The 22,713-nt window shown below is 44.8% G+C and overlaps 1 protein-coding gene across 2 annotated transcripts in view; it reads left to right on the forward strand.

Moving 5' to 3' along the window:
* Positions 1-10,618, forward strand: part of AKAP12 (A-kinase anchoring protein 12) — a 31,564-nt gene extending 20,946 nt beyond the window's left edge. For both annotated transcript variants that reach the window (XM_059828866.1, XM_059828872.1), the window contains 3 exons: positions 882-4,693; positions 5,469-7,418; positions 7,991-10,618. In XM_059828866.1, coding sequence (XP_059684849.1) covers positions 882-4,693; positions 5,469-7,418; positions 7,991-7,999 — 5,771 coding nt within the window. In that variant the 3' untranslated portion in view covers positions 8,000-10,618. The remainder of the gene's footprint in view (positions 1-881; positions 4,694-5,468; positions 7,419-7,990) is intronic.
* Positions 10,619-22,713: the final 12,095 nt, after the last annotated feature.

Here is a 22,713-nt window from a genome sequence, read left to right on the forward strand (position 1 = left end):
AAACTGGATGTGTGCTGGCTTCTTAACTGCGGCATATCAGGGAGTTTAATGTATATGCCAGTCCGTGAACTTAGGCAGCTCATGGCCAGAGGGAGCAGTGAAACTTAAAGTGTCCTGAAAGTAAGAGTCAGACAGTGCTCAAGAAAGAGAGAGTGCAAACACAGACTTGTGAGCAGCAGAGGGTGGGATTTTACCTGCCTGCATAGTAACAACCTCATTGCTGTAGATGAGGTTTCTGTCTGGCCATAGTGGTGATGTGATGTATGGGAGAATGCCAAGAGTCATGATCTTTAAAACAAATATGTTGTAAGGTAACTGTTTGGGGGGTTACAGGTTTTCAGACAAATAGGAAATTTCCTATGGGTGTTTTCACATCTTAGTATTCTTTTGGGACAGACCTGTAAAATGAGCGTTTCTTTTCTTGTTAGCATTTTAAGTCAACACACTTTTTAAATTCTTTTTTTTCCCCTCAGAGGTCTCTCTGCATGGAAAGGATATTGAGCTTTGCTTCAGGAATAATTGCATATATTGTTCTGTATATTCTTTGAGTAATGATAGGATAGAACTAATTTTTTTTTCTCCATAAGTTTGCCTGCAAAAGAAGGAAAGAGAATGAGAGAATATAAGCTTGAAAGGTGCATTTGCAAATAAACTTTGGAAAGATGCATACAACGATAGGAGGAAGGAAAGGAATTATAGTGATCTTTGAACAAAAACTAGTCCTTAAAAAATAATAGTAGCACATAGAAGAGGCACACAGATAATAGAACGTCTGTTAAAGAAAGTTTGATAAAAACGAAAAAAAAATGTTTATATTTCTATAAAGATATAACATTAAACTGAGAAGGGAACTAACTCTTTTTTCTCTTTTTTTTTAACAGTTGGACAAACAGAACATTCCAGTGTAACTTTGAAGGTAGACACTGAAACTATGGAGACAAGTCCATCTGACTCGAACACCAAGGACGGTGTAGATGCTGAGAAAGAGGATGCTCATACAGTTAAACAGTTGCCGTCTTTGGAAGAAGACGCAGAAGACCTTGACAACACATCTGAGCCACAGTCTTATGATCTGGGTTTTAAAAAGGTTTTTAAATTTGTTGGATTCAGATTCACAGTTAAGAAGGAAAAGACGGGAAAATCAGAACCAGTTCAACTGCTAACTGTAAAAAAAGAAACACAAGTCCCTGAAGGAGCTGATGAGCAAAAAGAAGTCAGCTCAGAAGAAATAGCAATGCCTGAGGATGCACTCTCTGCAGAAGACCACACCAAAGACACACTGAAAAATGAGAAATCAGAAGACGAATCTCCTAAAACACTAGAAGCAAATGAGATTTGTTCTCAGTCAGCTGCCTTAGCCCCTGATACTGCATCGCCATTAAGAAAATTTTTTACTCAGGGATGGACTGGATTTAGAAAAAAGAAGAGTTTTAGGAAGCCTAAAGAAGATGAACTACAGTCTCCTATGAAAGAAGAGGAGCAAGAAAAAGAGGGGGCAACGTTAACAACTGAAACCAGTGAAAAGGAGGAGAAATCTGAGTTTGAGAAGCAAGGTGAAGAGAGGAATGTGACAGCAGTAACTATTGAAACACATGAGAAGGAGCAAACTGAAGGTGAAAAGCAGGAGTCAAAGACTGTGGCAGACATAGGAGTCGAAGCAAGTGAGAAGGAAGAGCTAATCCAGCATGATGAGCAGGGACAAAAAGAGGATGTAGCAGCAGTTAAAGAAAGTGCAAAGGAGAAAAAAGCTGAAGATGATGATCAAGAAGGGAAACAGGTGGAAGTATCAGAAGATCTTGGTAAAAAGGAAGAAAAAACTGAAGAAGGAGAGAAAGAAAATGAGGTGACAGAGAAACCACTAAAAGCAAGGTCAGTGGTACCTGTTATCACTGACAGTGTGAATGGAGAATTGAAAATATCAGAAGACCTACCTGTGGGAGAAAAACTGGAGTCAACAAAGAAGTGCGAAATACATGACAGAACTGAAATATCCTCTGAAGAGAAACTTGAATCAGGATCTTTGGCAATTGAAATTTCTAGCGAACAGCTTAAAAAAACTGAAGGAATAGAAGGAAATAAATCTGCTTCACTGGGGAAAGAGACATTTGATGAAAAAACAGAGGAAGCAGAATTGAAAATGTCACCCACAGCAGAAGACATCACACAAGGAGAAGCTCTGGATAGAACCACAGAGAAGAACGAAAGCAAAGAACATGAGACAAAACTCACTCTGGGTGCTCCTGGATTGAAGTCCTTTTCTACTTCTGAACGTTCAGTTGACACAGAGGATGATCAACAGTCAATCAAACCCACTGATGAAGGATTACAGGGAAAAACTGGCATAGTTATGACTGATACTATCAAACCAGATGAAATAACCACAGAAATAACTCCTGAAGAAGCAGCTGGAAAGAGGCCTCCAGAAGGTATCACAAATGAAGCTGAACTGCTGTCTTCTCAAGAAAAAACTAAACTACAAGGCAGCCCTTTAAAGAAACTCTTTACGGGTACCGGATTAAAAAAACTGTCTGGAAAGAAGCATAAAGGCAAAAGAGAAGAATCTAAGTTAGGGGAACAAGGTGAACCAATTCAGCACTTATCAGATTCCCCAGATAGCCCAGAGGAACAAAAGGGGGAGAGTTCTGCTTCTTCTCCTGAGGAGATGAATGAAATTCCTTCTTTGGAAAAATCTGTAGATGGAATGCAGGTCACTGAAAATGAAGATGCTGCAATTTCAGATGTGGAACGGAAAAGAGAAAGCGTCACACCCTGGGCATCGTTTAAAAAGATGGTGACTCCCAAGAAACGTGTCAGAAGACCTTCTGAAAGCGATAAAGAAGAAGAAATTGATAAGACAAGGAGTGTTGCAGTGTCTGCAACTGAAAACGCTCTTGATGAAAATCAGGGAGAATTAAAAGAAAATGGGGTGGACCAGAAACCAGAAAAAACCACAGAAGAGCCCAAAAGAAAGGTTGACACCTCTGTGTCCTGGGAGGCTTTTATATGTGTAGGTTCCTCAAAGAAAAGAGCTAGGAAATCATCATCATCTGATGAAGAAACCGAACAGAAGCTTGGTCAAGAAAGCCAAAAAATAGAAGAGACTGGACAGAGCAAAGAAACGGCAACAGATGCAATTCTTAGTAGTTCTCAGGAGAGTGATCAAGGACAAGGGAATTCTTCCCCAGAACAAGCTGGAAGCCCATCTGAAGGTGAAGGTATTTCAACATGGGAATCATTTAAAAGGTTAGTCACTCCAAGAAGGAGATCCAAAACCAGAATGGAAGAGAGAACTGAAGACTCTGTTGTGGGATCTAGCCTGGAGCATTCGACATCGGATGGTGAGCCTGGAAAAGATGAATCGTGGGTTCCATTTAGAAAACTGATGCCTGGGCGTAGGAAGAAAAAGTCAGATGGAAAGGCAGAACCAACTCATCTTAAACAAGCAAGAGAAGACATGGCAGAAACAACTGAAGAAGATTCAGATATTCCAGCTGTTGTTCCTTTATCTGAATATGAAGCAGCAGAGCAGGAGAAAATTGAAGCCCAACAAGCGAAAGATGCTGAAGCGATGCGAGAACAAACTTCAGAGGAAGAAAAATTAGAGGAGACCCTACGAATTGAGCAAGCACATGAAGGGCTGGTACATGCAGTTACTGTTACCGTTGTGGAAGGAGAAAGGGCAGTTACCAGTATTGAAGAAAGGTCACCATCTTGGATATCAGCTGCTCTGACAGAGTGCATTGAGCCAGCAAAAGAAGAGGAAGAGGAAGAAACTGAGAAAACATTTGAATCGGATGTTACTGTGGAAGAAGCAGTGGCAGCTGCTAAGACAGTGCCAGAGATGAGAAAGGATATAAGTGATGACACCACAGCAAGTGAGCTAGAGCTAACCTCAGAAGCAGTGACAGCTCTGGAGGAGACAGCAGAAGCTTCCTGCGTTGAAGAAACAATGGAAGTGTCCCTTGCTGAGGAGACAACTGAGATGGTTTCTGCTGTTTCACAGTTGTTAGAAACCCCAGATACTACAGAGGAAGTTACACCTGTGCAAGAAGTAGAGGCCACTGAACGAAACTTGAAAGAATTAGACAAACAGACGCAAAAAGTTCTTCTCGAAGTTGCTGAAAGAGTAAAGTCAGCAGATGTAGCACATCTGGTTAGTGAAAGAACCATGACAGCAACTATAATTACAACAGTGCAAGGTATTGAGTCAGAAGTGAAAGATGATGCTGAAGATGGGAACGTTGTAGGCCAGGAAACTGTTTTGCTTGAACAGTCCTTGGAAAAAGGAGAACACAAAGAGGATGGCCTCCAGCCCCAGGGAAGTGCAGGGAGCATTTGGGGCCAAAATGGAATTGAAGAGAGTGTTCTACACGAAGGGTCAGAGAGAATTGAAATATCTGCTGCAATGAAAGAAAGCATAGAAGGATGTGAAAATGTAGATGTATTGAGAGATGAAAGCCAGTGGCAGGCATGTGAAGAAGCAGTTGTAGAAGACCATGAAGAAATATCTGAAGTGCAGAGGACAGTAGAGGAACTTTCGTCACACGACAGAGAGTTTCACAGCATCAAAGCAGTCACTCCCAAGGAAGAGCTGTTTGCAAAGCAGGAGCCTTCAGAACAAGAGAAACTGCCCATAACAGGGTTGACAGTAGATGAGACAAGGGATGAATGTATTCCAGAAATACAGACTGTAGTAAGTATTACATATAACACAAAGGTTGATTTGTCAAAGAAGAGATCACAAGTGTTAGATATTATACCTATCTTAGAACCAGGTTGTGGCAATATTACTGTCAAGGACCTTCCTTGTGCAGCCTGAGGCAACCGAAGTTCATTTCCAGTGAGACACACGCATGTCCAGAAGCAGCAGCCACTGAGGCTTGTGTGCAGAGTAGGGTGGGTGAGGTTCCTTACAGAAATGGAGTGGGAGATAGCGTGCATGGATCTGAAGGTGCTGAAACAATTGCCATTAGGGCTCCTGCACAGTACAATGTGACTGAAGATATTATATGAACACCTGAGATACATATGTGATCCATATGGTACCATATGTAGTGGATGGTATCTTCACTAGGTACAACTGTAGCTGATGTACCTCTGCAAAGGGAGGAAATGAAATGACACCACTATCTCCAGCTTTAAATGCGCAGGAGTTATTTTGGCTGATGTGTTCCTACCTTCTTCCCTACCTCCCCACCGTCTTCCTGGCTTAGTCTTTGTTTCAAGTGCTGTTGGCTGTCCCTTGCTTTAGGCTGCGCTTTGTTTAATGAGCTGTGTGTCGCTAGCTGTGTGAGAAACTGAGCACAAGCTGGGATCTTGGTGACCCGCTGATCTCAGTGTCATCACCTCACACTCATCCCATAACCCTCTTCCTTCACGTCGTTTCTTCTGGTACTTTTTCACCCAGAACATTCCTGGTCACTCCCTGCTCGTACCCTTCTTCACAACTCTGTTGCAATTCTCCACAGGTGCAGGACAAGACAGAGGATGAAACCTCTTCCTTAGGGCTTACAGCTGAAGAGCCTGTGCAGCTTGAAGGAGAGGGCAAAACCCTCACCGTGGGACCAGAGTCCACAGAAGCAGTTGTCACTATGGTCCCTGTTAAACCTGAAAGACAAGATGAAATTCCTGATTTAGACTCACAAGAGCAAGCTTGTACTAAAGGATTTCCTAGCAGGGCACCTGCCCAGAGAGAGGAAGAGGAAGATGATGCTGTGCTTTTTGGAGTAAAAAGCACAGAAGTCACTGTTACTGAGGTTCCACTGCAGAATGAGGTAAAAACCTCTGCACCTCCTTCAGAAACAATTGGCTCAGAAGCAGCTGCAGATGCTGAGCAGAGTATGAGGGATGGGGCTGGCAGGCACACTGCAACAAAAGATTCTGTGCCCATCCTAGAGCCACAATGCAGAGAAAAAACAACTGAAATCCCCTCCCAGAGTGATGAAACCGAAGGTGGCAAAACGGAAGATACTATGCTCAAAACTGAAACACACTTAAAGAGTGATACCGTTGCCACTGAGGCTCCCACGCAGATTGAAGCAGACAGCATATCTAATTTAGCATCAGCATGCGCAGATGTCACTGAAGATGGAAGCACTGTCTTCACTGACATGAGTCCTAAGAAATGTGAAACACCAAGCAGCTTAGGTGAAGAAGAGGCTGTGGAAAAAGAACAGGAACTTGTAGAAACCTCAAACTGTCAAGACTTTCAGAAAGAAGATAACAAAAATGAGCAATTGATGGAAAGAACCAAAGAAGTATTTGAATCTGGAAAATGGGAACCTGTGAGACGTGATGAATGTTCAACTGCTGTCCAGCAAGAGGCTTTACCTGTGCAAGAGGAAGGCTCTGACTCAGCCTTCCTACAAGCTGAAAGCTTGGAGCCTCCGAAAGTGCCTGTGCCTGTAGCAGCTGCAGCAGCTGAAGAGCATGTCATGGCAGAAACCGTAACACCCGCAGACATGACAGCTGAAACTGTACAGCCCTTGGCAACAACAGCAGAGCAAATGGCTTCTGAAGAGGTCCCAGTTACTACTGTTGACTATTCAGGCTGTGGGACTGCAGAGCTTGGTAGTGCAGAAGCAGCTGAGCCTCAAGTAACTTCTGCCTTCATGAATGGAATATCAGAGGAGCAAGAGAGGGCCCAGAGTACAGGGCAACCTGAACAAAATGGTGTTCCTTTAAGTGACAGTCTCTCTCTCACCCACACAGAATTTGAGAAGGATGTTGTTCAGTCTGTGACTATAGAGTCCCAGAGTACAAAAATTGTATTGAATGCCGTCCAGACGGCTGTTCACAAACTTGCAGAAACAGAAGAGTCAGCTGCCTTTAAGTCAGAGCAGTGCATTAAGTCCATAGGGAAAAGCCCATCAGATCCAAATATACCTGAACTTCTGGGAAGTAAGCAGGTGGATCATCAACTTCCAGTAAAAGAGGAAGAGATACAGAGTAAAGAACAAGAGCTCCAGGAATCGGAAGTAGTGAAAACTGCTACCTTAACAGAGTCTGCAGAAATTCATGCAACTGTAGAAAAAACAAAAGACATGCTGTTAACTTCTGAGGTGCTGAAAGATGGACAAAGTCAGAATTCTTTAACAGTTGTGACTAGCCCTGAAGACGTTTCAAGGGAAAGTGTGAGACTTCAGGAATCAACACTAGAACTAAGTACTCCAGAAGATTCAACCAAAGACCCCCTAGACATACACCCGCCAAAATTAAGGGAAAAAGAAGTTGGGCAGATTTTGGAAATCCCAGACCAATGTACAGGTCAACAAACATGCAGAGAAAGTGAGGAAGATCAACATCACCCACTAGTGGAAGATGGGAAATCACAGACATGGGAGGATGATAGTTGCCAAAAAGGAACATCTTGTGATAGTCCGCAAAGTCAGAACTCGGTGGCTCCTGAGGCCTTGCATGTAAGTAGCATTTTTGGCCAGCAATTTATTTCTTTTTCTAAAACAGTTTTGGGTGTCTCTAAAACTGTTGCGTCTCTAATTTCTTTTGTTCTGGTGAAAGGCAACTGCTCCCCAGTTTAACCAACCCTTACTGCCCCTCTTTGGCTACTCAACACCTTGTTTCTTTTCTGTACAGCTACCCTCACTTTAATGGCCTTTGACTTGGCCTGTAGTTTAGGTTGATACTTCTGGGAGGTAGAAAATGTGGTTTTCCTAGACACGCACTCATATGGCATGTGTTTAATGTATGGAATTTAATCTGCAAACACGCTTCCTCTCTAATGAAGTGTTTTTTAAAAATCCTAAAGGATGTGAGTGTTGCCTTCCACAGTAAACCTGGAGTGCCTCATGTACCAAAGCCCTTGGCACTTCAGTGAAATCTGAATATGAAATTATAGGTATAATCTCTCCCTAGGATATTTACTGCACTTGCTTAACTAAGTCATGGACCTTTACCTCTATCTGAAAATAAGATATTCTTAAGAGAGTAAGTTGTCATTAATAAAGCTTTTTTACTGTCTTCTTTCTTTCAGATGTGCTAAGCATCCATGTGGCATTTGGAGAGATGCCAGTCCTAGAGAACAACTGACAATCCTGTGACAGAACCAGGAGCTTTATTCACTACCCTTTATTCTTGGATGCTAACATCTGCTCTTTTGAAGACCTCACCTTTTTTGTCATTTCTATTAAAAAAACAATGCCTTTAATGCTGGCTATATTCACACGTGTGTTCCATTCGAAGGTCATTTGTCTCTGCCCAAAATATACCATGTAGACTGGAGATGCACAACTGAGTGAATGGACAGACCACTTAAATTTGTGCCACAGTTATTGCCATCCCCTCACTTCACATGTGTCCTGTCTGTCCCATCTCCTTGAATCCCTCCACTCATCCCTGAATCACCCTGCCTTCTTTCTGCAGTCTCCCTTACCCCCCACATCTTCCGTAGCTGCCTTGATTTGACCTACGAGTAGCCGTAGATGCTGCTCGACTCGTGTGTGAGGGGGAAGAGGAGGGCTGACTGATGAGAACATGAAACTTCTGGCTGAGTAGCAGACGTGTCTTTATCAAACAGCAGGAACTGGATCACGCACAGATTCTTGAGCAAGATGCTCAGGATTGCTGCCTTTCAGTCCCATTCAGGTATCTGTATCCGTCCTTCAGTTGTGTTTGTGCAGGCCTAACTTAGTCAGAAATTACTTCTACAGTCTTGCTTGAAGGCAGATTGTTGTTCCAGACTTCAGGTCTCAGGACTGGACTGTAATGTGTTGAATATTTATGTGTATGTCTTAACCCCAGTTCTGATTTTAATGTAGAGCTATGATACTTCTGTACCATTTAGGCGTACCCTTAAATGAATTTTGTAGAGTAGCCTGGAGAGGAAATTGATACCATTGGAGCGAAAATTGATAACATGTAGTTTCCTATTTATTGTTCCAGGTTTTTCCCCTTGTAAAATCTCTCAAAAACTTGGCTGTCTTGCTTTGAATATTTATATGTATATCCTAAACCCAGTTCTGATTTTAATGTAGAATATGATATTTCTAAAGACAAAAGGAGAGCCCTGACCTGTGTCAGATCCACCAATCAATTCTACTTGCAGTCCTTGGTTTCTGAGAATGCTCCAGACTTACCATTTCCCTGCTGTCTTGCTCATGTAGCAACCCCAGTGATACCACAACCCTCAAATCACACCTCTCTCATTCCAGAGTCTGCTGGCTCCAAGCCCAAGTCTTTACCCACACATATACCATCTAACAGCCTTCCTGCATACAAGCTTCCTCCTTTCCCAACTCCCATCTGAACCTCTTTCCCACCACAGCTTTTCCTGAAATCCTTCCCCCTCCTATCAATTCCCTGTCTTCACTGAGGTGGGAGTAGGAAGGAGGGTAAGGGCTTGGAGACAAATTCTGCCTTGGATTGCAAAATGCTGATGAGACCTTTGGGATGTTGAGATCTTAAAAACCTTCATGTAAGGTGGACTGGACTGACAACAGCTGTAGACCAGAATGAGCAAGGTGATTTAACAATGGAAAGAAGTCCCAAGACTGAAGAGTCCTGGGATGTCTGTCCACAAGAGGAGTTGGTCCTCTCTTTTTGTTTACATTAAAGTCAAACACGGGGTACAAGTCCGTACTTTCTGCTCTGATTCCTAAAGTGAAGGTTACAGATCGCACTTTGTGAAACCAATGCCCATGAAGTTGAACAATAGCTCACTAACCTACCTGTATAGTAATTTATTTTAAAATCAACTTCTAGTGTACAAATGCTCTTGTTACGGCAGGTGCTTGCCTCTCTTTGAGGCTGCACGTACAGCAAGCAATGTGACTGATTGCACTGGTGTGATTGCACCATCTGGTGCTGCCCTGTGTGGAAGCATCAAAAGATTTTTCCTTACCTCAGAGCAAATTATATAAATATTTAAAGCTGAACAAGGTGGTTTTGAACAATCCAGTCTTATCTCTGTCCATCATTAGTGGCAGCTTTCCCCTTTAGCTTTGGGCAATTCCAACAACCTTGGTTGGTTTCCACAGGTTTGAGTTGGCTTGCAAGTTAATCATGCTCTTAATAACACCTCACAAGTGCAAACTTGGCTGAACTTGTACAAATTGTATACCTATGTACGTTAAGCCATATTGCAATAACTGCAGCAGGTAAAACAAAATAACAGTAGCATGACCTGTGTAATCCTGATTCTTATGTTTGTAGCTCCAAAGCTGTTAATAATATGTAAAGTTAATTCTTGTCTGAACCTCATTTAAATAAAGCTAGCTTTACCACAATGTAAAATGTCTGTTGGTAGTAAGTGGACAGGCAAGTGCTTAAACTTGCCTGTTTTCTCCATTAATCCAGGGCCTAGGTAAGCAATGCAACAAATGTAACTATAAAACAAATACAAAAGCTTCCTGTAACTGACAGCTAAAAAAATACTGCACCCGAAACCACACTAATGGTGCAAGGAGCATGCCTCCACATAAAGATACTACTTTGTTCCAGCGTATTGCTTTGGCCTCTAAAACTCTTATTTGAGACTGTGACTTCTGGCTTGTGCTTAAAAGCTTGAAGCTTTCTTTAATCCAATGTATTGGGTTACCAACTTCGATTTTGTGTTTTTAAGGTAGATTTTCATTGATTAAATAAAACACAACTACAAATTTGTTCTGATGTGTGTACGTGGTGGTTTTTTCAGCTTGCTTAGTGTGAATTATTTTCTGATGGTTGCTTCATCTTCAGGGAGTTAGATTTGCTCCTGACAATTCATTTTTTGTTGACTGACGTTTAGCTTTTGATGTGAATTAAAGGAACTAATTACAGAATTAAACTGCAATTTGCTTGTAAGTTTCTATAAAATATGCATACTTCAGAAGAAGTTATAAGAATAAGGTATTTCAGAAGACTCTGAAGAAACAACACCTCCATTAAATTCAAGATAGATAACAGTATTCAGTGAACCAGAATGAAAAATTAGTAAATATGCCTTGCTGGTGTAACTGAAGTATAAAAAAACCCCAACAAAACAACAACATGAACATCCATGAAAATTTGGCATAGAGTAGTAGATTAGGGACCTTAGGCCTGTAACTGGTATCTTCTAGGCTCCCCCCACTTCTGCTTAGCTGGGGTATACTCCTCATGGCACCGAGCATCCAGAGGTGCTTGTGATTTATGTTCATATACCTTGGACTTCAGACATTAAATTTTTCCAGCTGTCTATGTTCTATGGCAAGGATGTTTAGCAGCATTTGTATCTCAAAAGACTTGCATAGATTCACACCTGAACTCATTTTGTAAAGCTACACATTTACCTTCCTATCAGCTAAGATGCTAAATCCAGTATCTGCAAATACTTACCTGCACTGGTCACAGCAAATGCAGGGATGTTGAAACACTGCAGGATGCCTGCCCCTCTTCTTGCTTTCATATTGCATCAGGGGGCTCGTACTGCAGGTGACTCTCCCTGCCCAACTCTGGCCTGGAGGTATAGATCAAACTAGCATCTCCCACCAGACTTTGTGCTCAAGACACACAAGCTCTGCCAGTCCTTTTGCAAGGTTTATGCATTTATACTGTTCTGTTACTGGTTATCATGAAGTCCCTAAACAGGCATCAAAGTAGGGATTGGAGACCAAGCCTGTTGCATCCCAGGGAGGTTTGTATGCTGTTTTCTCTTTTGTAAGGCTATTTTATTGGCAATAGCTCAAGTATCCTGCCTATTAGCTCAAGCTATGGAAGTGGATCTGGCTTTCCAATTCAGATCCAGAGCATGTGGGAGGCAGCTGTGCTCGTTGAGGAACCTGCACAGCTTGGATACAGCAAGCGCCTGGGGATGAGCAGGCAGCTTGCCAAAAGCACAGAGGATTCCTGAGATGGTCATGTCTGGATGCCGAACGCTGGATGTTTGTCGTTCACGCTGCCACATGGGAGGGGAGCAGGCCTGAGGAGGCTGATGGCGCTGCAAGGAAGGATATGGTTTGGAATGAGCAATGTGGAGCAGAAGGCCAGTGGGATTGGCAGCACAGGGTTTGGAGTCTTGATTTCAGGGGGATAGATGAGGTGTGGTAAAAGAGGGTAACTCTTAGCTCTTTGAACATTTTAAGATGCTGCGAACAAGATGGGCACTTGGCCACCACAATATTAATATCTAATTTAGGGCTGATGTCATTTCTAGTTGGACACTAAATTTAGTCTTTACAAAAGTGAGAATGAAAGATAAGGCTGTAGTAAAGGCCCATGGCTGTTCTGCACCAACATCCTCTTGAAAAAATATCAACTCTTTAAAATTGGAGGAACGTTTTTAAGTAGTGTCTCCTGTTCATACTTGAAAATAGCATCCATTTCCAGAGCTTGAAAAATCCACATGCCTCAGCCCTTGGTGCTGGGACTGATGATATGATGAAATGAGGGAAGCAGAAGTCCAATATGCCATGGGAGCTGCTTTCTGGGGATGGTCTCTGTGTGAAGTCCTGTGGCAGCTTGACCCTGTCCTCATAATCTAGCCTACAGATATGTCCCTGTCCCTCCTACAAAGGCACCAGACTAGAAAGAATAACCAGCAAGATACTTTTTCCTCTAAGCAGCTAGACAAGAGGGAATTGTAAAAAACTGCAAGGAATTTACAAGCCAGCTGCTGTCCTGAAAGGCAGACATCCCAAGAAGCCTTCAGGAAGCAGCCTGACAGCAATCCCTGCCTCCTTCCCACACAACTGTCCCCTTGCGGAGTCTTCTGTGGACCCTTGGCCTTGCAGGGATGCCGGCTCCTCTCCCCTGCTTGAGCTATCTGTCTCTCTGCTTGGTAAGCAGGTACCCTGTGAACTTTTAAACTCATTTCTTGAAGATTTTCAGCAGACAGTCCCAGGGTCGGCATGACGTAGTCAACAGTGACTGTTATTTCCCAGAGAAATGGCTGTATGAAGCAGAAAACCTGACTGTATTGGGTTTGCGTGGCAGCGTTTTGGTAGCGGGAGGGCTATAGGGGTGGCTTCTGTGAGAAGCTGCTAGAAACTTCCCCTATGTCCAATAGAGCGAATGCCAGCCGGCTCCAAGACGGACCTGCCACTGGCTAAGGCTGAGCTAATCAGCAACAGTGGTAGCGCCTCTGTGATAACATATTTAAGAAGGGGGGGGAAAACTGGGAAACGGCAGCCGGGGAGGAGTGAGAATATGTGAGAGAAACAACTCTGCAGACACCAAGGTCAGTGAAGAAGGAGGAAGAGGTGCTCCAGGCACGGGAGCAGAGATTCCCCTGCAGCCCGTGATGAAGACCATGGTGAGGCAGGCTGTCCCCCTGCAGCCCATGGAGGTCCACGGTGGAGCAGATATCCACCTGCAGCCCGTGGAGGACCCCACACCAGAGCAGGTGGATGCTTGAAGGAGGCTGTGACCCTGCGGGAAGCCTGCACTGGAGCAGGCTCCTGGCAGGACCTGTGGACCCATGGAGAGGAGCCCACGCTGGAGCAGGTTTGCTGGCAGGACTTGTAACCCTGTGGGGGACCCATGGTGGAGCAGTCTGTTCCTGAAGGACTGCACCCCATGGAAAGGACCCATGCTGGAGCAGTTCATGAAGAACTGCAGCCTGTGGGAAGGACCCACATTGGAGAAGTTCATGGAGAACTGTCTCCCGTGGGAGGGACCCCACGCTGCAGCAGGGGAAGAGTGTGAGGAGGAAGGAGCGGCAGAAACAACTTGTGATGAGCTGACCGCAACCCCGATTCCCCATCCCCCTGCACTGCTCAGGGTGGGGGAGCTAGAGAAAATCGGGAGTGAAGTTGAGCCCGGGAAGAAGGGAGGGGTGGGGGGAAGGTGTTTTTTTAAGATTTGGTTTTATTTCTCATTATCCTACTCTGATTTTGATTGGTAATAAATTAAACTAATTTTCCCAAGTTAAGTCTATTTTGCCCATGATAGTAATTGGTGAGTGGCCTCTCTATGTCCTTGTCTCAACCTACGAGCCTTTCCTCATATTTTCTCTCTCCTGTCCAGCTGAGGAAGGGAAGTGAGTGAGCGGCTGTGTGGTGATTAGTCCGGCTGGGACTAAACACGACACTGACACACAACTACCTGTACTAACCCTTCTCTCTTTCACCTTTCCAGTGGTAGCCATGAAGCTCACAGACTAAAAGACAGAGCGAGGTGATGCTCAGCCTATATTTGAGAGTAGCTACCTGGGTAGTGCATGCCCAGGGCTTCAGGCCGCCCAGACCCAAGGCAATTCAGGGTCCCAGGCTGCCTCTGCTCCGTACAGCGTTGGGAGCAACTGTGAGTTTCACGCGCTTGTGCATCTGGCCCCAGCCACCAGTGCTAGGATTGCCTCTTGTGTGTGCCGAGACCCTCTGGCAAGATGTCAAGGGAGGAGGGCAAACATGGGAGGAGGGCAAACATGGGAGGAGGCTAGGCTTGGGATTTGAATTTCACTTGCTTTTGTAGTTGAAGAGGTGGCTGGAAAAAGTAAAGTTTCAAGGCTGGCTCACTAAAGCAAAGGAGTCTGGAGGGTTACTTACAGCTCTGAGGGAAGACTGTGCTTGGGGAAGATAGGGCAAGGGGGAAATGTCGGCCGAACTGTTTGAGATGCTGACTGGAAAGGTAGCCTCCCCACAGTCCCTGGTGGCAATGTGGGTGTTTATTCAGAGCAAACTTTTCTTAGCCCAAATACATTTGGGTTTTTTATCTCCCAGATGGTGTTCTCACTATTATTTCATGACAGCAATTAAGAATTACAAAGACAAATATGACCTGCCCTTATTCTGTAGCTGACACAAACTCTTCTAAACTAGAGTATTTGCTGAACAATCTTGAAAATAGCATTATTCTCTTTGGCATGTCTCCCTGCTGGGGAAATGCTTTTATTGGATTTTTGCATAATCTGTCTTGATCCTGCAATTGGATTCAGGCTCATACATCCTCTCTCCTCCCCACAGCAGAGCCAGTTAATGCCTCGCAGATGCGGAGGAGGAACCTGCATCAGTATGAATGGTGTGGCAAAGGCTGGGCATATTGCTTACAGTTCTTCATACAAAAGTATATTTAATTTAAAAAAAACCCAGACGAACCCTTTCAGCCAGTATTGATATCGATTGGTAGAAGTAGGCTCATATTCACTATGGCAGCATATTGACTATGTTGAAATTACTTTTTTTTTTCCTTTCACTCATAACCAATAGCTGTTCATGGAAAGAACAAATACAATACTTCTTTCTGTAATCATTTCTTGATGTGTCTCAAGGCTCTGGACATTCCTGTTCTTTATTAGTTATTTATTTTTCCAATAAAAGAGACATCACATTTTGTTTTCACTTTCCTATTAAGAACTTGGGTCACTGCGGAGCATCAAACCTTACAATCTAAGCAGCAGAGCTGATTTTGCTTAAAACTTCAAAAACTCCTATTTTTGGTTGTGGCTAATGTACAGGAGCACAGTGATGATGTGCTATGGCAAACCAACGTGTTATAGCTCTGTAACATACTGTAGAAACAGGGAACCTTGGCACATCGCTGAAAAATAGTGTAACGCCTCTTGAATTTTGAGTTGTAAACTACGTAATGATTAACTGTCCCACTTGACTGGCAAGGTACAACTAGCAGGGCAGTGTCAGTGAGATATAGGCCTACTGACAACATGCAGGGAGGCAGAAGAGCACAGTTGGAGGACTGCAGGAGCGGAGACAAACATGCATCAAGTGATGTAAGATTGCTGTTACTGGAAACAGAACTGTTTATTATGACAAACTTGGCATTAGAAGAAAATCAGAGAGGCTCCACAATCTGTTGCAAAACCAGAAAAAGGTTGAAATGAGTTGAAAAGTGAGTGCTTTTATTGAAAGCGTGTCCAGAGAAGGGCGACGAAGCTGGCGACAAAGCTGGTGAGGGGTCTGGAGCACAAGTCTTATGAGGAGCAGCTGAGGGAACTGGGGTTGTTCAGTCTGGAGGAGGCTGAGGGGAGACCTTATTGCTCTTTACAACTACCTGAAAGGAGGTTGCAGAGAAGTGGGTGTTGGCCTCTTCTCCCAAGTGACAAGTGACAGAACAAGAGCAAATGGCCTCAAGTTGTGCCAGGGGAGGTTTAGACTCGATATTAGGAAAAATTTCTTTACTGAGAGGGTGGTGAAACACTGGAATAAGCTGCCCAGGGAAGTGGTGGAGTCACCATCCCTGGAGGTGTTCAAGGAACGTGTGGACGAGGCATTGTGGGACATGGTTTAATGGGCATGGTGGTGTTAGTTGATGGTTGGACTTGATGATCTTACAGGTCTTTTCCAACCTTAGTGATTCTGTGATTCTGTGAACATTAATTAGTGACCTGTTTGTGGCAACACAAGAAAGTAAAACAGCTCCTCCAGAGCAGCGGGGGGAAGCAGGATGGCATACAAAGAGTGAGAGCTTCCTGGGGGCTGCGGATCCCGCTCTGCACAGACACGTGGGAAATGGAAGGGGAAAGGTGGGATCTTGTTTCTTTATTCCCTACCTTTTGTCCTGTAGTCAGGAAATATACTGTACTGGCTATGGAGCTTACGTTTTATGTACTGAACTTTTATACTCTCTGTTCTCAAGCCAACTGCGTTTTAACCCAATATGCTTTTCCAGAGCTCGAGCCTGCTGTGACCATGGGCTGTTCCTCCAGGCAGAAACGTTCTGAGCTACTCATTGCTATGTACAAACCCCCATCATTAAAAAAACCTGCACCCACCTCCCCAAAACCCCACACAAAAACCAACAAAAAACAACAACAAAAACAAACAACAAAAACCCAAAATGGAAGTGGATTCCACCTGTATATAGTGGAAAGAAAACTAGCTTTAGAACAAAGGAAGTCCATCAATAAATACTTAACTGCAGCAGATAAAGGCTTTATGGAAACAGTGGCATCTCTGTGATGAAGTTCATACATACATATGAATATTTAAAGTAAGAATATCTTCACTTTAAAGATAAATTCATAGCTTTAAAGTAACACTGAGCAATGACCCAAAGGTGCTGTGAAGCTAGTGCTTTTTCTTTCTGCAGGAGGAGGGGGGGGTAAGAGTTTTTAAAATTTGCTAAAAACAAGAAATATGAAAATATCTGGACAACTAATTATGATCTGTGACGTGTAAAGTTCAGTGTAGCTCGGTTTTTCCCCTCATGACCTGTTTGCTTAAGTAATAGAAAGGGAGACACCAAAACCATCTAACTGGCTCCTACTTTAGATATAGGACACAGACCAAAGTTTAGAAGGTTACGTTTGAATTTTAAATGAGCTAGACTGAAATATTAATGAATCTTCAGCTCACAAGAGCTTAAAATACACTGTCGAATGAGCAGTGCTGAGGTTAGCCTGTTTTAATGTTCCAGTGAAAAATCTACACTGCTTTTTGATTCCATTGTGAACTCAAAATGTAACAAAACCATGGGAACAGTGTCCCTAAAGGGAAAAGATACTCTGTTTTTTAAGCAGAGAAAATTAAATAGAGGGAGTAGTAGTGCTGATGCTTGGAGAACTAACATTTCTCACCTCCCTGGGAAGGTGGCATGCCAGGCTGGAGAAGCAGCTGGACATTTGTGCACACAGTGTGTGTGTATGCACGCACATGCATGCATACTTGTACACTCACACCGGCAGGACATGCTCAGGCTCTGCCTCCTCTCCAGACATGGAGACAGGGAACTGCAGCAGCCACACTGAAGCCCAGTTACTTCCCCTGGGCCTTGCACTTCCCTGGGGCAGCTGGAACACAGTGTGCAGCGAAGTGCTGGCATTTCTACCCCACTGAAGTTTCTTTGCCACCTGCTTGTCAACTCATGGCTCTCTCCTGGCAGCACTGCCAACAGAGTGTGGGAGACACAGAATGCCCCTCAAGGCTCATTTCCCCTTCCCATCATATTCTCCTCACTCAGGTCCAGGGGGACCTGTCACGCCTGAGCATACCAGGGGCTGCTCACTGAGGACGCTGTTTTTTGCTGCTCTCCAACACTTTCTTCTGCCTCCAGCGTCAATTCCCGCAGGAACCCAAAGAAAGGCTTCCCTTTCTCCACAGAGGCAAAGATTTCAAGAACAGTGATGCATCCTGGAGTTTAGGAAACTGTCTTGCTCTGTCTCTCACCCTTCAGAACATCTATTCCTACATATATTCCTATCTATCTATCTATCTATCTATCTATCTATCTATCATTACCTCAAAGTGCTTACAGTGGGAGAGATACTCATCCAAGGCCCTCCCACAGGTCTTCCCATAGCACAGAGTGTCCTCGCCAAGATGCTGAGGACAAGGGCAGGTCAGTGGCAGTGAAAGTGTTGTCTTCTGCCTTCTGAACGGTTGAGTGACACCAAGGCACCAGCCTGGTCCTGGTCAGCCCTGCATGGCAGATGCAACAGTATACGAAAGTTTTTCTCATCAGTGAAGATGTGAAAAGGTCCTCCCTTGTGTACCTGACGCTGCAAGCCTCGGGACTTTGTGTTTTTGAGTGCGCTGCAGCCCGCCATGCAAAGGGCTCTGCTCCCTCGGGCAAGCCTGCTGCAAGATAGGGCTGTGAGAGTCCTTTCTGCCCCCTTTGGCTTTCCAGTGCAGCCCCTTGGTATAGGAACGCTGTTACAGAAATGCTCTTTGGGGTGAGCAGTGCCTGCCCCCGTGAAGGGCTGCCAGCCAGCGAGCCAGGACGCCCGGGTGGTTGCACCGGTGTGACTGCACCATCTAGTGCTGTCGTCTGCAAACTCACCGCTTGCCTTTCAGCCAAAAAGAAGCTCAACTGGTTCCTCACAAGTCGACTTGGATTGCGCCTCAAATGCGTGTAGAACCGTACTTCCTGTTTCATAAGACCCCAAAAGCTGGAGAAATTGATGTGGCAAAGGCAGCAGCTTCTTCCAGCCGCTGTCTTCCCTGGTAGGTGAGCTTCCATCCAGCTTGGACAGCCGTTAAAGAGGAAAAAGCGTGACACAGCCCTGGCTTGCATCAGTGATGTATGTGCATAAAATGCACATGTGAAATACTAAGCTGCTTCAGTGGGCTCTGAAGGGAAAATGCAGATTCCGTTCTGGATCGCTAGCTGTATTCAGTGCCGGTCTGAATCAAGTCAGGAAACGATAAGGCAACAGCAGAAATAAGGCCCAGACCTGCAGCAGCAGCTCACTCGGTGCTGCCCTAAGGCACAGCTCCTGCAAAGGCCTGATGCGTACGGGGAGCGGCACCCTTCTGCTGCAGAAAGAGCCGCCTCTATGCTGGCTACCAAGGCCAGAAAGAGATAAGGTTTGCTGTCTCTGCAGCCTTGCAAAAGTAACTGTTTGGTAGATTCCGATAAGCCTGAAAGTCTTCAGAAGTAACTGCAACAAGCCACAGGAAAGGTGTAGACCAGACTTCCAAGCTGAAGGCAGGAATACGCCAGCTTACCCCAAAAAGCTTTTGGAAGTGGATCCACCAGCAGCTGGGCTGCTGAGGCTCTCCGGCTTCCTGGGGTGATAGAGAGGACACCTGCATCATGATGGAGCACAGGGAGCATTGGAATCATTAACCTTAGCCAGGGTTGAATGGTAATACCTTCCAAGAGGTCTTCCGGAGTATGTTAGCAAATATGCCAGTATATACCACAAATGATAAAAAACAGAGGAGAACCTCAGCTAAAGTAAATGTAATGGAAAAGAGCTAGCCTGTCTCTATGCAGAAAGGAGAAAGCAAAATGGGGAAATAGAGGAGCACTCGCAGTCACCACTGAGCGTAAGTGGCTACGGAAAATGTGTTTAGACAAAGAGCAAACTCTGAGTCAGTTAAATGTGCTGACAACACCTGTTTATCAGCCATTGGCTGAGTTTGTCTCATCGACTCTTCACAGCAGTCCTCTGGGATCTGAACCCAGGGATGGCAGTAACACAGTACGACTTAAGAAAGTAATGACTAAGGCAGAGGATTTTAGGGATGTAAGCTCTGGAATACCCACATCTGTCAGCACTGACCATGAATATGCAGAAAACCAAGGTCAGGGCTTGATCCTGTGGCAGTCGGGAGTGGCTGCTACTTGCCCTGCTGAGGATACAAGTACGGAGGTGATGGTGGCAGTTAATGACCACGTCCCATCAACACAGGAGCCCAAATGTAGATGGTAGATAAGGGCACTTACCAAGGACAGCCTCCACTTAGCAAACAATTCATTTTAATTGTAGGCATCCATGGGCAAGTACTACCCACCCACTGGCTAGGGCTAAATTAATTCTGTCTAATGGACCAGCAGTCCACCCAACTTTACTCTTAGATCCTCATGATAGGTGCCTTTCAGGTATGGATTTAGTGAAGGGTCAGTTGTGGGTGGACCCATGAGGAAAATACTAAACAAGGACAACCACCCCCTTCACCACAGTTTGCCTCATATCGATGCACCCCTGTTAGCCTGTTACAGATGCCGCCTTAGCTCATAGCAAGCTAGTTAGCACTCCACATTGCAAGTTCCCTCCTGATGCTATCCATCCTCTTACTGAACTGACAAAACAGGCGAAAGAACAGGGAATCCTTGGCAAGCCTCCTGTCTCTACAAGTCTCCTGTATGGCCTCAAAAGAAACCTAATGGCAAGTGGCGACTAACAGCAGATAATGGAGGCCTAACCGTTGCTGCCAAACCGGTCACTGCAGCTGTTCCCAGTATAGCTGATATAGTCAATCCTCAATGATGGATAGCAACTATCGATGTGAAAGATACGGTTTTTATGATCCCAGCACTGGAGGCAGATAAGATGAGGTTTGTTCTCATCTGGCAGGGACTCCAGTATACCTTTATTCTCCTATTGCAAGGCTTAAACCATAGTCCCACCATACGTGTAGCTCATGCGACATTGGCTAAAGGGCTGGAAATGTTAAAATTTCCACAAGAGGTCACTGTGGGGCAGCGCATCGTGATGTCTTAAGAGGTGGCCACTTCGCGGAACCTGTAAACAGGCTACGGACACTTGCTACAACACACCCACAGTCAACTGGGGTAGAGATACCAGAAGAACAGAAACAAGGGCCCAGTCACGAATTCATCTTTTGGGGAGTCAGATGGATAGGTGGGAGAAAAATAGCCCCCGATGAGGGGCTACAAGAAATCCAAGGGTTACCCCTGCCCCAGAATAGGAAAGGAGTTATGTGCTGTGCTAGGGACTTCAGGATCTTGGAGGGCACATATTCCTGGTTTTCGTATAATAGCCTGACCACTCCATAACTTAGTAAAGCAAAATGCAACCTGGGAATGGACCCCACAACATAACGAGGCCCCCAGAGCTGTTAAAGAAAACCATAAATGTGTATCAGTCACTGGGACTCGTCCACCCTACGTTGCCCCTTTCACTATACGTCCAGGTGGGAGGCAAAGGATATTGGTGGAGACTAGATCAATAGGGGCTGCCTGGATCCATGCAACACCCCATCACTTTGGGCTCCAAATCATGGCAGAATTTTGTGTAAGAATGCAGTCATATATAACAATAAGACTGCTAGTACGCAATTATGAAAAGAAAACCTAATTTTGAATAGGAAACCAGAGATCATGTCTTTGCAGGAAGAGTGTGAAACTGGGCAGTAGGGTCATCATGAGGGCAAATACACTTTCCCTCTAGTAAAGCTTTTTGAAAATCCGAAAGAGCATGAGTTTCTTTCCACGGTGAGCATGGAGTGCCTCCCAAAGCTTTTTGCACTTCAGTGAAATCTGAACCAGAAAAGATGACAGGTATAGTCTCTCCCTAGGATACTTACTGCACTTGCTTAACTGAGACCTTTGTTATCTCCATCTCTGAGAACTGCTTGGGAAAATAAGATGGTCTTGAGAGACTAAGTTGTCATTAATAAAGCTTTTTTAATTGTCAGATGTGCTAAGCATTCATGTGTCATTCGGAGAGATGCCAGTCTTAGAGAACAACTGCCAAGGCTGTGGCAGAAACAAGGAGCTTTATCCACGAGGATTAATTCAGGGATGCTAACAGTTGCTCTTTTGAAGACTTCACCTTTTTGTCATGGTCATTAAAAAGCAATGCCTTTAATGCTCAGTATAGCTACATGTGTGCTCCATGCAAAGGTCTGCACAACTGCCCGAAGATCCCGGCAGATATCTCAACCCACTCACCTCACGGGGGGCAGCAAGGACTCCTCTGCCTCCTTCTCCCCTTTCCTATGAAGAGACAGGGACAGAAAGAGGGGCATCTCCTGCACATGCTCTCAGGTGAAAGGGAAAACTGAAGCTGAAATCAGGGAAGAAAAGACAGAGAAAGAAGGGAGAAAAGCACATTCTGTTTAGTGCTGCAACGCTTGAAATACTCGTTTGGTGTCATTCCAGCTGAACAGGCAGCATCCTGTGCCCGCACTCTCTGCCAGTTGTTACACAGACTTTTTGCAGCCTCCCCCTTCCTCTGGCAGCTCCTTTGCAGCCCCACTCCAGTGAAAGGTTCCCGCTCTGTTTCTCTCCCAATCCTAACCCTAATCCTAAACCTACACCCTGGTTGCAAGTTGAGCCTTGTCCAAAACCCCCAGCCCTGGCGCAAGGTGAAAAACTCTTTGGGAGGCAGGCTGTGGCCCCTCAGTCACATTTAGATGACTTGTTCTGGGTTGTGGCTTTTCTGCGTCAAAACAGCAGCCTAAGAGAGCCCTGGGGTTGTGGCCTTCTTGACAGGTCCAGGGTGGCTGGCTGCAATGTAAACCTTTGACACAAACACCCCTGTCAGCTGGAGAGGCAGTGTCCTTCCTGGACCTAACTGTCTCTTCAACAGGTGTTTGACTTGCTCAGGTTATTTTCTGGAGCCTCTCTTGGGTTTCTGAGTAGCCGGAGCAACTT

Source organism: Gavia stellata, chromosome 2 (genome assembly GCF_030936135.1).
Source record: "Gavia stellata isolate bGavSte3 chromosome 2, bGavSte3.hap2, whole genome shotgun sequence".
NCBI lineage: Eukaryota > Metazoa > Chordata > Aves > Gaviiformes > Gaviidae > Gavia > Gavia stellata.